This window comes from Cervus canadensis, chromosome 33 (assembly GCF_019320065.1).
Source record: "Cervus canadensis isolate Bull #8, Minnesota chromosome 33, ASM1932006v1, whole genome shotgun sequence".
NCBI lineage: Eukaryota > Metazoa > Chordata > Mammalia > Artiodactyla > Cervidae > Cervus > Cervus canadensis.
This window is the reverse complement of record NC_057418.1, coordinates 15,126,652-15,143,432: the sequence shown is the minus strand read 5'-3', so window position 1 is coordinate 15,143,432 and position 16,781 is coordinate 15,126,652. Positions and strand designations below refer to the sequence as shown.

At 39.5% G+C, this 16,781-nt stretch overlaps 1 protein-coding gene across 9 annotated transcripts in view; it reads right to left on the bottom strand.

Annotated features, from left to right (window-relative positions):
• The window catches only part of ADGRG6 (adhesion G protein-coupled receptor G6), a 153,919-nt gene that overhangs the window by 12,617 nt on the left and 124,521 nt on the right, over positions 1-16,781 (bottom strand). For all 9 annotated transcript variants that reach the window (XM_043457459.1, XM_043457466.1, XM_043457460.1 and 6 more), the window contains 2 exons: positions 15,859-15,955; positions 13,082-13,365 (listed from right to left, as the gene is read on the bottom strand). In XM_043457459.1, coding sequence (XP_043313394.1) covers positions 13,082-13,365; positions 15,859-15,955 — 381 coding nt within the window. The remainder of the gene's footprint in view (positions 1-13,081; positions 13,366-15,858; positions 15,956-16,781) is intronic.

Below are 16,781 nucleotides of genomic sequence, written 5' to 3'. Positions count from 1 at the left end.
TACAGTGAGATGACTGTGGCTGATTCTCCTCCTCTGGGCTTGGCTAGTTTGGTCATCACTGAATGGCAGACACTTACTTAGGAGGTGCTCCACCAATTCTTAATGAAGTTACTGGTAAAAAATGATAACATATGTTGACTCATAGAGGAATGTCATTATGAAAATATTGACTACATTTTGATAACTGATTTCAAATAGAAAACTAGCCTATTAAAGCATTCCTGGGAAATTCAAACACATGTATCTCTGAGAATTACAAATAAGACTTTCAGTGACCTTTTACTAAGTAATCATTTTTTATATTGCAGCTACATTTTATTTTTTTATTTAAAAATTTTTTAGTTTATGGAAGTTATAAATACTAAACAGTTTCCCTCTATGATTCCAATTTTTTAAATTTTTAATTGGAGGATAATTGCTTTTCACTATTGTGTTAGTTTCTGCCATACATCAACATGAATCAGCCATAGGTATACATATGTGCCCATCCTCTAGAACTTCCCTTCCACTGAGTAATATTAGTAATAAGAAATATTACCACTTTATTATTGCTGAAAGTGAAAGTCACTCGGTCATGTCTGACTCTTTGCGACCCCATGGACTATACAGTCCATGGAATTTTCCAGGGCAGAATACTGGAGTGGGTAGCCTTTCCCTTCTCCAGGGGATCTTCCCAACCCAGGGATCAAACCCAGGTCTCCCGCATTCAGGCAGATTCTTTACCAGCTAAGCCACAAGAGAAGCCCGAGAATATTGGAATGGGTAGCCTATCCCTTCTCCAGTGTATCTTCCCAACCCAGGAATCGAACCAGGGTTTTCTGCATTGCAGGCAGATTCTTTACTAGCTGAGCTACTAGTGAAGCCTTTATTATTGTTACCATATCATTTTATACATATTTATATAAGTAAAACATTATTATGTTATTTATTAATGATACTTTATTAGTAATAAAACAATTAGTGATGAAAATATATGCTAGTGACCCAGTTACTTGTCTCAGATGATACCAGATAGGATAAGGAAGTTCTAATTTTAAAAGAAAGCTCTAGCAAATATGAATCAAATTTCAGTCACTCAGAAAATAAATACACACACACCCTTCCTGAAGGTCCCCGTGCTGTTGACAAGGAGGGAAGCTGGGTTGGCGAGGAAGAACAGGAGACAAGAAATCCCCCTGCAGCCCAGCCTGGAGCTCAGACATGACAAGTCTCAGAGTAGCAGAAAGATTTTCCTCCACATTCAAAATCGCACAGAATTAGGACCTAGGAGGTGGAGCCATCTTCCCAGGAAGTACAGAACAGGCGCTGGGTTTGGACCTCATCTTCACATTCTGTCAACAAAGGTCCGTCTAGTCAAGGCTATGGTTTTTCCAGTAGTCATGTATAGATGTGAGAGTTGGGCTCTAAAGAAAGCTGAGCACTGAAGAATTGATGCTTTGAACTATGGTGTTGGAGAAGACTCTTGACAGTCCCTTGGACTGCAAAGAGATCCAACCAGTCCGTCCTAAAGGAGATCATTTGGGTGTTCATTGGAAGGACTGATGTTGAAGCTGAAACTCCAATACTTTGGCTACCTGATGCGAAGGGCTGACTCATTTGAAAAGACCCTGATGTTGGGAAGGGTTGGGGGCAGGAGAAGGGGACGACAGAGGATGAGATGGTTGGATGGCATCACCGACACAAAGGACATGGGTTTGGGTGGACTCCGGGAGTTGGCGATGGACAGGGAGGCCTGGCGTGCTGCGGTTCATGGGGTCGCAAAGAGTCAGACATGACTGAGTGACTTCTGAACTGAACTGAACTTCACATTCTGACTGAATCTGATTCGGCTTCCCTGGTAGCTCAGTCAGTAAAGAATCTGCGTGTAAATGCAGGAAACCCAGGTTCGATCCCTGGGACAGGAAGATCCCCTTGAGAAGGAAATAGCAACCCTCTCCAGTATTCTTGCCCGGGAAATCCCATGGACAGAGGAGCTTGGTGGGCTGCAGTCCATGGGCTCATAGAGAGTCAGGCATGAACTGACTGATTAACAGTTTGGACCTCATCTTCACACTCTGACTAGATCTGATTGCCTTTTAAAGCCTTCCTCCACCAACAACCCCCAAGTCCCTAACCTGCTTGCTAACACAGAAAATCCCTTTAATGAGCATGCATGCTTTGTAACACGGGTATACACAATATAGATTGGTTCCCCTTTGAGAATCTTTCACGTGTTGAAGAGGGGGTGGCAGTTTCCTAGTACAGGGAGCAGAATGCATGGAAGCTTGAGGTTAGGTCAGCACAGGTTACAGGTGAAGGACTCAGAGGTGGAGAGGGAACCCTTTGACTTGGGTTAAATCTATTTTTGTGCACCAGGGCAGCATTTGCAGAATTTGTTGTTGGAGGTATTTTTGTCCTAGAACTGAAAATATAGCTAACTGTGTGTTTCTTAAGCAACTGTTTAACAAAATCACTTATCAGAGCTGGAAAAGATTATAAACTCTAATTAAGGACTTTGGTTCTCAGGCACTAATCCTGGCCTTACTCATGCTTGGGATTCACACTGAGCAAATGACTTTTAGTAGACAGCAGAAAGTGAAATTTGCTAAATGATGTTTTCCTTAACCCTCAGAAGTTTTTATAAATGTCATATATATTGGAGAAAAAACTTCAGAGCATACATCTGGTGTTTAGAGGAGACTGGGAAAGACCCAGTTCTGGATTTGCTTCCCTGATATTAAGGGCTTCCCTGGTAGCTCAGATGGTAAAGAGCCTACCTGTAATGCTGGAGACCTGGGTTCTGTCCCTGGGTCAGGAAGATCCCCTGGAGAAGGAAATGGCAACCCACTCCAGTATTCTTGTCTGGAAAATCCCATGAATGGAGGAGCCTGGAGGGCTACAGTCCATGGGGTCACAAAGAATTGGACACAACTGAACGACTACCATATTAAGATGTGAATTATTTTGAGGCTCTGAGGCTGACCACAGTCATACAGAAGGAGGTTAAAGCTAAGAAAACTGACTTAATAAAACAATTTTTTAGATGGTGGAGGACTACTCTATATCATAATTATATAGCGTTAGATGACACTGCTTATTTTTAAGCAAACCTGAAAACATACGTCTCCTGCATTGGCAGGCGGGTTCTTTACCACTAGCGCCACCTGAGAAGCCAAGTTTAAGAGACATGTATATAAATTAAATTCAAAATCTGATACTTCTCTGAAACTTTGTAATAGAAATCATTTACATGCTCCGCTTCCCACTATGAATTGTGATGCCATGGGACAAAAGCAGATAATAGGCATGAGAAACTAGAATTCTATAAATATATTTTAAATTTCCAAGGTGTCATGCAGATTCTTCAGCCATGAGACAGGTTTCCATTTTAAATCAGAATGGGATTCTCATAATAGGTTATTTGACTATTTGTAGCAACCAGCCCTTTTCACATGTATTTAAATCAGTCTGGCAATAAATATTATCCCAAGATTATTTTAGGACAAAATATCCCGCTTAGAGTTCAGCCGTGGGAAATGTGGAAGGTAGCCACATCTGGAAGCATGCACATGCGGTATGGAAAGAAATTCTGAAGGCAGGAGGAGCAGAAATGCAGCAGGAGCGCCAAGGGCGCTTGGAGGCCAAAGTGAGAAAACAGAGGGCTAGTCCCTCTTCAGTCCTCAGGGTTTTTGTTTTTTTTTTCCATCTACTTGCGGATGTTGGTGCCAGGAGCAGAACTTAAAATCACAAAACTTTATAGAGTTTTCCTTTGGCATCCAAAAGAATCTGTTTGACTTCTCATCTCCATCCCTGTTCCTTCTATCACATGTTTTCCCTTTGAGAATCTTTGTATCAACCCACATGCCTCAAAGAGGCTCTTCATACCACCTGGAAAAATATGTTTTTCTAATTTTCTGGAAAGGGCTTTAAGCTGCAACTGGGGACCGGAATAATTGACTCTTACTCCTCCCAGTGCTTTTCAGCTTTATTTAACTGATCAGAGAGTAGGAAACACTGCCCATAAACGTTGGACACTAACACGACTGAAAAGATAGAATTCAGAGTTACAAAGTCTCTGCTTCATCTTGACAGGCTGTGCTAGTTTTGTGACAACCCTTTCGGGGTGAATTTGAGCCTGGAAAACCATCACTCTGATGAATCCAAGCCAGTTCCTTTGCAATAGTTTCTTCAGCTTGGTAACTGCCTTGATTCTTTATCATACCCTTAAAAACCCAGATATTATGTTAGAGCAAGATAAAAAGTAAAACTTTCTTTAAACGCACAGATTCTTAACCAGTTCTATACCTGTGCATCCTCGTCTTCCTTGAACCTCCATTTTTCACTAACCAGAGGTATCTGCTCACTTTTAAAAATAATTTTGACCAATACATGAATAGATGATGTAATTTCTCATTTAAATGCTTTCTTCTCTGCAATCACTCTCTCTGTGTTTTTTTGTTTTTGCTTTTTTTTGTTTTTGTCTTTTAACTTTACTGAGGCTTTCAATGGCTAAGTCACAGATGTCTTGGTAAATGTCACATCGCACTTGAAACTATGTGGGCTATTTTCAAATATGTTTTGATATTGATTTCTAACATAATCCCACAGTGATAAGAGAACAGACTCTGTATGAAATTTTTGCACCTTGTTTTATGTCCCTGGATATGTTCCAGTGTTTCCTGGTTTATAGTCTATGGGAAGTTAAATAGAATTTGTATCCTGCTGTTGTGTGAAAATTCTATAAATTATCTTAACTATGTTGAATTGGCCTACAGTGCTTTCCAGGTCTACTATATCCTTCTACTTTTATGCATATTCATTCTATAACTTTTTGAGAGTTTGATACTGAAACTTCAACTAAAAATCTTAATTTATCTACTTTAAAAAACAATTGTAATATATAGTGGAACTATATGTAACTTTGTTCTGCATTTTCCAGAAAGTGACAGTGAAAGGGAAACTCGCTCAGTCGTGTCCAACTCTTTGTCACCCCATGGACTATACAGTCCATGGAATTCTCCAGGCCAGAACACTGGAGTGGGTAGCCCTTCTCTTCTCCAGGGGATCTTCCCAACTCAGGGATGGAACCCAGTTCTCCCGCATTGCAGGCAGATTCTTTACCAGCTGAGCCACCCCAAGTCTCCTGCAAATGTGTTATCATACTTTCATAATTTAAAAAATAAAAAAGAAAGAAAAAAATAGCTTTTTCGAGTAAGGGTGTTATAAGTATGTGGGTCCTGGTAGGAAGGAAAATGCAATGAATTCCACCTCGTCAAGACCTCCTGAAGAACTACACCATGGGCCAAAGCTGGCTCAAAAAACACAGTAAAGGACATCCAAGGGGGTGCTCTCAATGTCTAAACACGGAGTGAGAAACATTCGGAGAGATCTCCTCAAGCAGCAGGCTTGGGTTTTGATATCTAGTTCTTTCACCTGCCTCAGAACACATTCAAGTAGAAAGTCTGAAAAAAAAAAATCCTCTTTCTAACATGTTGACTTCATAACCATTATACATAGATTATATGGGCTTGTGTTTAATCTTGGTCTCTATAAGTGCTATTTAACTACTTATCTGGGGGAAAAAAGATATCCTTAGCCTCAATATTTTGGCTAGAAAGTGGGTGTCCACATAGAATTCATCCTCTTTGGTTGATTTTAGCAAAAATAGGTGACTTTCTGGGGCAAATATAAAATAAGTAGCTGAAGGGATCTTCTCAGATCTTTAGACTGATTATCAAAAGTGTTTAAAAAAAAAAAATGCCCAGGAACAGTTTCCCTTGGCTTTGAAACCAAATGTCATACAGTAAAATTTAGGGAAAGCACATTTTGCATTCTTTTACTGGCCTAAAAACTCACTTTCAATAAGTCTGGTGAAGGAAAACAAACAAACACCTTAAGTGTTCATTTCCTAAAGATTTCTTTACCAACTAAGGTCCATTAGCAATTCCAGCAGGCTCGTCATCAATATATTCTGATAAACGACCTAAGTTGATTTTTCATACCTGGATAGAAAAGATCCAGAAACACAGTGCAAAGAAGATTATGGATATAGGTGACTTCAGGCATATGGGACGGAATCAATCAAGAATTAATCAAACCACATGTCTGGGTCAAAAAGGACACACATCCTAGGTAACTGATCTTTGACAAAAATGATCTAGATAACTTCTCGGCTTCCCGCCAAGCCTGAGTCCAACAACGGCTCATGTGTTCCGTTGTCACACAGATGCAGCCAGCTGGCTGCAGGACTGAGGAATCTCTAGAGTTTATGACTCCCTTTGGGAACCTCTTGAATCCTCCTTTCATTCGACAAGGTGCCCTTTAAAAAATTACTTCTCTACACACAATCTGCTCTGCCAAAAGATGAGTAATTTATTTCCCTGCAGTGTGTAATGTCTTGGCCAACGTGATGCCGTTTCAGATGTGAACGGGTTTAAAGGTGGTACATCTCTTTACTTTGGCGCCAATCCGCCATGTGTGCTGTGCATGTAATTATGGCCCAGCTTAACTATCAGAAGGTTCCTACTCCATAATTTTACTTAATTTTCTGAGTTTGCCAACAGGATTAAAATATATTTTCATTTTATTTTAAAATGATAAATATGTTTCTATAAATGATTTTTGCTAGAAAAGGGCACAAGTAAATTTCCACTTCTTCATCAGATGTACGTTTACTAGGTTTCTTTAAATAGACATATTCACTTCCTAGAAACTCTGAAGTAAAAAATTGAAAAGGCAGTAATTTATTTTTTTGCTCATGCTTTCTCACCTAATGTGCTTTTCTATGCTCACATATGCTATGTTATAAATATTACACTGTAGGGTTCAAATTGATCTTGGGAAAGTCATGAACTCTTGTAAGCCTGTTTCTTCATCTATAAAATGGGGAGAATATCCTTTCTTGGGTACCTATTTTTCATGTTTGCTGCAAGAATTACACATCAGATCACAGATGTTATGTGAAAGTGCTTTGTAAACCACAGCACACTATGCAAATATAACTTATTTCTGTTGCTCTGGGTATTTTAATGTTACCCAACTAATTAACGGCAAACATGATCTCTGAGTAGATTGATGATACCCTTCCGTGTTTGCCATGGTAGCTTCTATTTACAGAACCATATGCTGCACTGTATACGTACAGAAGATGGACCAATTATGCCTGAGACTATTAATCAATATTGTTTCATGTGCATGGAAAAGGAAAATTGATTAGTAAGTTCTCAGTATGGGGCTACATTTTAAATCCTGTTAAATGTGTCAGGAGAGTTAAACTTCCCTACGTGCTGGAGAAGCCTAATCTGATGTTGCTGTTGTTGAGCCACTAAGTCCTGTTTGGCTATTTGTGACCCCGTGGACCACAGCACACCAGGCACCCCTGGCTTCTGGAGTTTGCTCAAATTCATGTCCGTCGAGTTGGTGATGCTATTTGACCATCTCATACTCTGCCACCCTCTTCTCTTTTTGCTTTCAATCTTTTCCAGCATCAGGGTCTTTTCCAATGAGTCGACTCTTTACATCAGGTGGCCAAAGACTGGAGCTGCAGTTTTAGCATCAGCCCTTCCAATGAATATTATTCAGGACTGATTTCCTTTAGGATTGATTGGTTTGATGCCTGTGGAGCCCAAGGGACTCTTAAGAGTCTTCCGCACACAATTAAAAGCATCAATTCTTTGGTGCTCAGTCTTCTTTACAGTCCAACTCTCACATCCATTCATGACTACTAGAAAAGCCATAGCTTTGACTAAACAGACCTTTGTCAGCAAAATGATGTCTTTGCTTTTAAATATGCTATTTAGGTTTGTCATAGCTTTCCTTCCAAGGAGCAAGCATCTTTTAATCTCACGCCTGCAGTCACTGTCTACAGTGATTTTGGAGCCCAAGAAAAGAAAATCTGTCACTGCTTCCACTCTCTCCCCTTCTATTTGCCATGAAGTGATGGGACTGGATGGAACTGGATCTGTTTTTTCAATGTTGAGTTTTAAGCCAGCTTTTTCACTTAGTGTCAAATACTTTTGTACAGTAATGAAAAAATATACAGTCTGAAATACTATTTATCATTTGTATAATAAGCAGCAAGGTGCACAGGCTGCATCTCAAAGCAGTAACTCAATCCTGCAAGTACATCAATATCACCAAAGGATATATTACAGATGCCCAAGAGGACTCTGGGCAAGATCCTCCCAGAAACCAGAGAACTGCCCTTTACTTCTTTAGGATGAATTGCATTATATTTCTTGATGTCCTCAGGCATGTGAATTATGATGTATTTTTGTCAAACATCTGTTCTCTTTTGAATAGCAATTTGTATACTATATGATCTTCTCAAGTTGCATTCTTTAGAATAAATTAAAATGTCTAATAAAATGCTTTGCCACTCTCACCCCAGGAAAGCATCAAAGAGAGAAAAAAGAGTTAGAAACATAATTGTGCCATGTTAAGAGAAGGTATATTTATCTGTTCATCTTAGAATAAAAGATGCAGTGAAATAATTAGTATATAACTTAAATGAAGTAGGTAAGAGAAACAGAACAAAGCAACATATGGTGGAAAAGCAGGAAATAGTAAACCTGGTTTCAGCCTGGATTCAAGCGACTTCATTTGCTTATTCAAGTAGGTAAACTTTTAGGTAGAACTGCACAGATTATAATAATTTTATGATATCTGGCTAACATGATTTTTTTGCAACTAAATTGTGCAATTATAAATGTATCTTAAAAATTCATAAAAATAAAGATATGCTTTGAAAATAAAAATACACATATAAAGCTTTAATAATAAGCTACATAAATATGAGTACTGACATAATTATACATGTATATGTCTTTGTACACACACACATACACACATGTATTTCTAAGAATCCTGAAAGATAACATGGATTTTTAATATATTTGAACCAAAAATTTAAAGACATACACAAAAGTGAAAAGACATATACTAGCAAAAGCCACTCCTCTGATACACATGACCTGACATCACTTCTCAAACACATCGTGGGTCCTCCCTGCCAGACCTCACCTCTGTAACCCTCAAGAGCGACTTGTGATCTTGGTGATTTTAAGATGTTCAACTATAAGCTAAATCTGAGAAAATTAAAATTTACTTTGGCATGATTTTAGGTTTCAGAACATTACATTACATTATTAATCTTTGGCCATTGCTAATTCTTGCAATTCCAGGCTTCAAATCACTACAATATTGTATTCACATGAAGCTTTCTTATCCTCATCAGTGCAGAAAAGTAAGAATTTAATGATCAAGCCAATGCTAAGTATTTCGTTACTAGCACACTTGCAAATTCTCTTGACTCTGCTCACGTATCTCAGGCTCCTCCATTCCCATCACACTCTAAAACACTGAACCATCTTAGCTTACTTGGACCATTGCCACAGACTCTCATCTACAGACACTACACGGCTGCTATAATCCGTTCTCCACATTATGTCCAGCTTCATCTTTACAAAATGTGTATCGATCATATCAGTCCACAGGTCGCAAACCTTTCAAGAACTTCTAAATGCTCTTACACAGATCAAAATACAGAGCTTTCACCTTCCTTCTGTATCACACCCACTGCTCTGTCACTCTCCTGCTCTTTCTTGGTTCTCCGGTGATATACTTTCTTTTAATGCCTTGAGTATATGCTACACTTACCAATTACAGCAAATTTTTTGCACAAGAAATGCCATCTACCTGAAATAGTTTTTACCCGACTCCTACCCCCACCTTTCATCTAGTTAATTCCTATTGATCCTTCGGCTTTCAGTTTAGGCATCATGTCTCCTATCACATGCTTTCAACACCACCATGTATATTATATATGGTGTATTTTATTAACGTCAGTCTCTCCTTGGGCTTCCCTTGTGGCTCAGCTGGTAAAGAACCCACCTGCAATGCGGGAGACCTGGGTTCAATTCCTGAGTTGGGAAGATCCCCTGAAGAAGAGAAAGGCTACCCACTCAGTATTCAGTCTCTCCTACTACAATATAAGCCCCATGAGACATAGGGACCAAGTTTTATTCGGGGGGGGGGCTTGAATAAAGAATATCATAAAGAAGTCGACACAACATAGTTTGCCTAAGTTCAACCTGAGTTCATTATGTATTCATGGAATTGTTTCTTTAAACTGTCTAAATTCCACATGCTTTTTTAAATAAATCATATACTTTTAATAACCACTAGGCCTCTCACAGGTTCCAAAAATGATGCAAATAAAAACCATTAAATGACTTTCCATAGTGTCTGAAGAAGCTGTTGTACAAGTCTGGCCAGTAAGGAATTGTTAGATTCATGTGCTCTGTATCATTCCCTTTTAATTTAAATTTTCCTTTTAGAAGGTGTTTTTAATATCATTGAATGTGCAGAAATCTGTTCTGAATTTATATCATTTAAAATCAGCCTTAAAAGTCAATGATTTATGAAGAACACTGACTTGATGATGGTTTACAACATTTTTCCCTCCTGAGAGGAGTCCTATGCTGGGAAAAATAAAACATCCTGAGTCTCATTAATGGAAACAGAGCTGAACAGACAACTGTAACTATTGCAGATTGCTGAAACTGCCAGGAAATTATAAAAGCAAAAACAAGATTGGGCTGGCAGATTAATGTGCCTTCCATGTACAATCCTGAAATATAAAACCATGGAATTTTCTAATGTTAATGGATATTTCTGTCAATATTTGTCTAGGCACTTTAATGTTGTATATTATAGAAGAGATTAAACAGAGGAAAACTCACTTTACAAAGTTGGATCCCAGTGCAGATGTATTCATATGCTACCTATTCAGTTTCCAACTTCTGGACGTTCACTTGTGGCTTATTATTTTATTTATTAAGGATAATGAGCGCACAGAGCTGCTCTGTCAAAGGAGAATTAATCTGAATAAAAGTTGCTCAACTAATTATGCAGATTTATGCCAGAGGAGCCTCAGATTGAATTTAGGCCATCCCCCAAGCTCCTCCCCTCTTCATCTACCAATGCAGCAATTGACTTATCAAGTAATTATTGAGCACCTTTGAAGTGACAGGTTTTTAAAACAACAAGAGCTCATGAACTAGCTGGAAACTGAGGAAGACAAGCAAAACAGATACGTGGATACAAAGCAGTCAAAACTCTTCTGTAGGTAAATACAGACTTTTCTTAGAACACACTGCTGCAAGCATTTGCTCAGGCATCTCACCTGTGAGAAGCACAGACCTGATTTCCACGCTTTCTATCCCAGCTCAGATTCTTTCAGCTTTAGTCAGCTATTCCTTCCCCACAAACCTTCAAGTGCATGAGCAGGAGCTTTAGGTAAGCCAGCAGTAATGCCCTGCTCTAAAAGATGCCAAACTTCGTCACCTGATTCCTACTGCCCTGTGGACTTCATAGTGCGTCCAGCATTAGGGAGTTTTAACAACAATACAGGGTATATCAACGTCTTACAGAATGCTACTGAATTTTGAAAAAAACACTTCATATTCACTTAAGGTTCAAAGTTAAATTCATCCTAAAAGGGAACCTTCCTAATAGTGTTTGTTGGTGGGAATGTAAGTTTCTACAGACATTATGGACAAGAGTATGGATGTTCCTCAGAAAACTAAAAAATAGAATTACCATATGATCTAGCAACCCCACTCCTGGGCATATATTTAGACAAAACTATAATTTAAAAAGACACATGCACCCTTAGGTTCATAGCAACACTGTTCACAGTAGCCAAAATATGTAAACAATCTAAATGTCTATCGACAGAAGATGTGATACATTTATATAATGGAATACTACTCAGCGATAAAAAAGAAAGAAATAATGCTGTTTGCTCCAATATGGATGCAAGTAGAGATTATCATCTAAGTGAAGTCAGAAAGAGAAAGACAAATACCACAAGATATCACTTACATGTGAATCTAAAATATGGCACAAATGAAACTGTCTATAAAACAGCAGACTCACAGACGTAGAGATCAGACTTTTGGTTGCCAGTGGGGAAAGAGGAGGGAGAGGGAGAGGGATGGACTGGAAGTTTGGAGTTAACAGATTCAAACTATTACATTTAGAATGGATAAGCAACAAGGTCATACTGCATAGCACAGGGGACTACAACCAATCTCTTGGGATAAACTATAATGGAAAAGAATATATTTTTTAAAAAGTTGTATATATGTATGTAACTGAGTCACACTGCTATATAGCAGAGATTGGCCCAGCACTGTAAATCAACTGTAGTTTAATAAAAATGGTTTAAAAAGTTAAATTCACCCTAGAGCACACTAGGGTGTGTGTTACGGACTTAGAAGCATTACAGGAAACTCCTTGAAATAAATCTTGTATTTCTAAACAGAACAAGCCATTTATTAGATTGTTGAGTTGACTGCCATATCTTAGGGGAAAAAAAATAAGCATTTCTGAACTAGATTGTTGGTATTTATATTTAGAGCCAAGGAATCAAAGTGAATTTCTCTGACCCTGGCAGAGGCTAAAGATTTTTCTGGCCAAGAATATTACATCCACATGGTTCCATGAAGAGCACCAATACTCAGCAAAACTGTGAAGAAGGCACGAAGCATCTGTGCCTCCCTTTCACTTCCCGAGGACACCTCTCATATTGCTTCATGAACAAGATACATTTACCGAGCACCTACTATCTTCCAGGCATAGTTTTAGGTGCTTGGTATATACAACACTGAAAACAAACTAACATTCTACCTCTTCACTTCATTCAAGGCCATTTTCACGAGCACCCACTCTGGGCCTGGAACTGTGCTCAGCACTCGGAAGAGTGACTTAGAAAGGCCGCATGGCGTCTGTCCAAAAGTGAAGCTGTCTGCACATACGTGCAAATATGCAAGAGCAAATGGGGTGGGTACCATTTATCTTGGGCTTCCCGGGTGGCATTAGTGGTGAAGAACCCACCTGCCAATGCAGGAGACATAAGAGACGTGAGTTCCATGCCTGGATGGGGAAGATGCCCTGGAGGAAGGGCATGGCAACCCGCTTCAGTATTCTTCCCTGGAGAATCTCATGGACAGAGGAGCCTGGGGGGCCACAGTCTACAGGGTTTCAAAGAGTCGGACATGACTGAAGTGACTCAGTAGGCACGCACCAGTTATCTTACCTTGTAAGGAGTTGAAGATGGAGAAGAGGTACATGAAGGGGACATTCAGAGGTCCCCAGGCAAAGAAAGCAAACCCCCACGTCATGCCCAGGAGAAACGTCAGGCTGACCACGCTGCGCAGGTTCCGGAGAACATCCTCCCGCAGCGACCGGCTGCTTCTCTTGCCGTTCCTCCCGCAGATCTGCACCATCACCACGATGAACATGGCGACGTTCAGGAAAAACATGAGTCCGAAATACCCGGCGCAGGTCACGTAAAATACAACGGGATCCTGTATCCAGCAGCTTAAAGGAGAAGAGACAGAAAGCAAGAGATTAACCATCACGCCCTGTTTACCTAAGAGGCTTACTTTGGGATTCTGCGTACTTTACAGGTGGGCCTTCCTCAAATGCCCCTCACATGCCTTTAGGAAGTCACTTCATTTGGGGGGGGTGTTTACATAAGTTTTTTGTTTTTGTTTTTGCTTTCTTTTGGATAGTCATTATCTTAATACCTAGTTATTTAAGTCAACAATTAAGAAAACAAGGTAGCCTCTTAAACTCTGACTTGGTGTGAAAACATTATTGTTTGGCTCACCCTAAACCACATCTATGGAGAAGGCAATGGCAGCCCACTCCAGTACTCTTGCCTGGAAAATCCCATGGATGGAGGAACCTGGTAGGCTGCAGTCCATGAGGTTGCTAAGAGTCGGACATGACTGAGCGACTTCACTTTCACTTTTCACTTTCATGCGCTGGAGAAGGAAATGGCAACCCACTCCAGTGTTCTTGCCTTGAGGATCCCAGGGACGGGGGAGCCTGGTGGGCTGCCGTCTATGGGGTCGCACAGAGTCGGACACAACTGACGTGACTTAGCAACTTAGTAAACCACATCTATCCCCTTTCTCTTATGGGCCTCCACTCCAGAGGATGGGAAACTTTCTCAGTGTCCTTTGTTATTTAAATGGTGGCCATGTGGACATTCTGGAGAAAGAAAGAACCCACTCCAGTATTCTTACCTGAAGAATCACATGGACAGAGGAGCCTGGGGGCTACAGTCTGTGAGATCACAAACAGCCAGACACCACTGAGTGACTGAGTGTATGTGGACACTGTTCTACAAAATGATATGGTAGCAGAGTCCTCTAAGGGATTTTGAGAGAGGTATTCCTGACAGACTCACTGGCAAAGCCCTTATTTCTTATTTCTGCTTTGAACATGAATGCAAGCTCTGTGGCTGTGGTCATCATCTTCTATCCAGGAAAGGAAGACCAAGAGAGCTGCAGGATTGCTGGTCCTAACATTTTCAGCCACAAAATTAATGCTAGTTGTTGCTTTCTTCCAAGTTTCTTATTATGTGAAAAGAGTACTACTTACTTAAGACATACATAATTGTGGATTCCATTATTAGGAACAAAGTAATTCCTATTAATATAATTGGTCTAATTGAGGCACAACCTTATTGTATAACTCTGTTATTCTTATGCTGAAACTTCTAATGCACAAATAAAAAGCTTACATCATAACATCCTTGTGAAATGAGGAAAGATACACTTGCTATTCAGAATGATATATATCTGAGAATAGATGAAAGTAATTTTAAAGGGGACTAAAAGTAAAATTAAAATACTGCAATTTGCAGATGCCCCAGTACATAATTAATACTATGCAAGTTCTGAGGTACCAAAAATATTTAGATGAATTATTTAAGACAATTAATCTTCAAATTCTAAAGCATATGGTCATCATTTTGGTAGGTTGTGTCTACCATGGTAGAACATGATCGTCCCAAAGGCAAAAGCTGTCTTGAACATCTTTGAGTCCTATAACCTAACAAGATTCCTGGCATATAGTAAATTCTCAATTAATGAGAGCTGTCGATGGTGCAATAGTTTACTGAATCATACTTTAAAGGCCAGTAAAAGTTGACTCACATACTTTTTAAATTCCCTTATTTAGAACTTATGCACTGACTTGTACATTTAATATAGCTTATTTTAAAGGTCCCCTAAATGATACAGCTTGCCTCTGGAGCTAATCTTTCTTTCTAGTCCCCCTAGTATCTGAAATTCCTGGCTTGGATCCTTTACTTCCCACTAGCTCTGTTGGGGGCTTTTGAATGTTACTTTGGAAACATAAAAGGGAAGACCAGGAGGAAAGAAACAGGACTGGATACTGACTGGATATTAAAGTGATATCCATCCATGAAATGAGCACAGAAATGTGGCATCACAGTCAGGAGTAAGCTCTTCATTCATTCAGTAATTCAGTCAACCCACAAATAATACCGAGTACTTATTATGTGCTACATAAAATACAAGAAAACTTAACTGCCTAAACTGAACAGTTTAAAAATCTTAGCCTCAACAATCTCACAGTCTGAAGGGAATTTTTCAAATTATTCAAGATCTGTTCTTTCCACCTTCACACAATAATCATATTGTCACTGAATCCCTCACTGTCTGATGCTGCTACTTAACTCTCTGGAAGATGCATGTGGTTTAATTAGGAAACCTCCTCAAAGAGACTGGGTCTTCTAAGTCTAGAAGAGAGAATCTTAAGCTTCTTCTGAACTCCAGATGAGAAGAGTACGACATTCATAAAAGCAGCTCACACAGTTCAGGGTTTTCAACTGAATTCATGTATGGTATAGCAGAGGCCTTGGCAAAGACATGCAAATACAACTTAACCTTCCAAAATAAGAAGCTCACTACTGGCATGAACACACACCTAAACTTCGGGAAACAAAGCATATAATACTCATCACAGATAAATTTCCAACAAACTTTTGTTACTTACAATTCATCACCTTGTTCTTTTCCATAACTCTCTTTTCCATAGACTTCATTTTGCTTTCTGCTCGCCAGAACAACAGACACAACTAAGGCAGGCACACCTGTTTTAACGAAACCATGACAGAAACAACTTTTCTGCAGCATCTGAAATTGCTTTATGAGACTGAAAATGGCAAGGGGAAAGAAAAGGAAGTAAACACTCCATATTATAAAATCAAATTTCTTAGAACTGGCAACTTGGTGGAAAACAACAATAAAATCCCTTTTGTGGTATGAAACATCCAACTCTAATTAGAAACAATCTGAATCTTAAGTATTCTGTTGGCTTGCCGGTACCCACTAGAGTATAAGGACCTGCCCTATCCTGAACGTAGCACCAGAAAATGTAGTTTCATGAATGACACCTGTTAGACTGACCGAGTTAAGATTGGAAAGTAACTGCAGCTTCATACTCCCCCTTTCTATAGAAAGAAACGTCTTCAGAATAAGTTGAGGGGAAACAATGGGGGCAGAAAGTCTTTATAGTCATCTCTTTTCTCTCATGAGAATCTATATAGATTTGCATGTGTATTTCAGTGGGGAAATGCTACCCCACCTGAATTCCCTGAAAGGTGCCTTCACTGCCTCCTAAGGAGGTACTGAACACCTTGCAAATGTCTCCTTTCCCCGCTGCCATCTGAAAAAGAGATTTGTGATAAAGCTTGAAAATGCCTGCCCCAATACAGAACCCAGATAAAAGAAGGAGCCTGATTGGAAGGCTGTAAACAGCCTAACATAGCCATCTGTGTCTGGCTGAGGAATCATGGTAAGAAGTTCAAAGCAAGAATTCTGTCAGTATTCTGGTTGCACTCACAAAAATAACCTTTTCGCTCAGGTTTCCAAGACATGGGCATGTGTCTAGGGGCAAGAATAGTTAAGAGTCTGAGC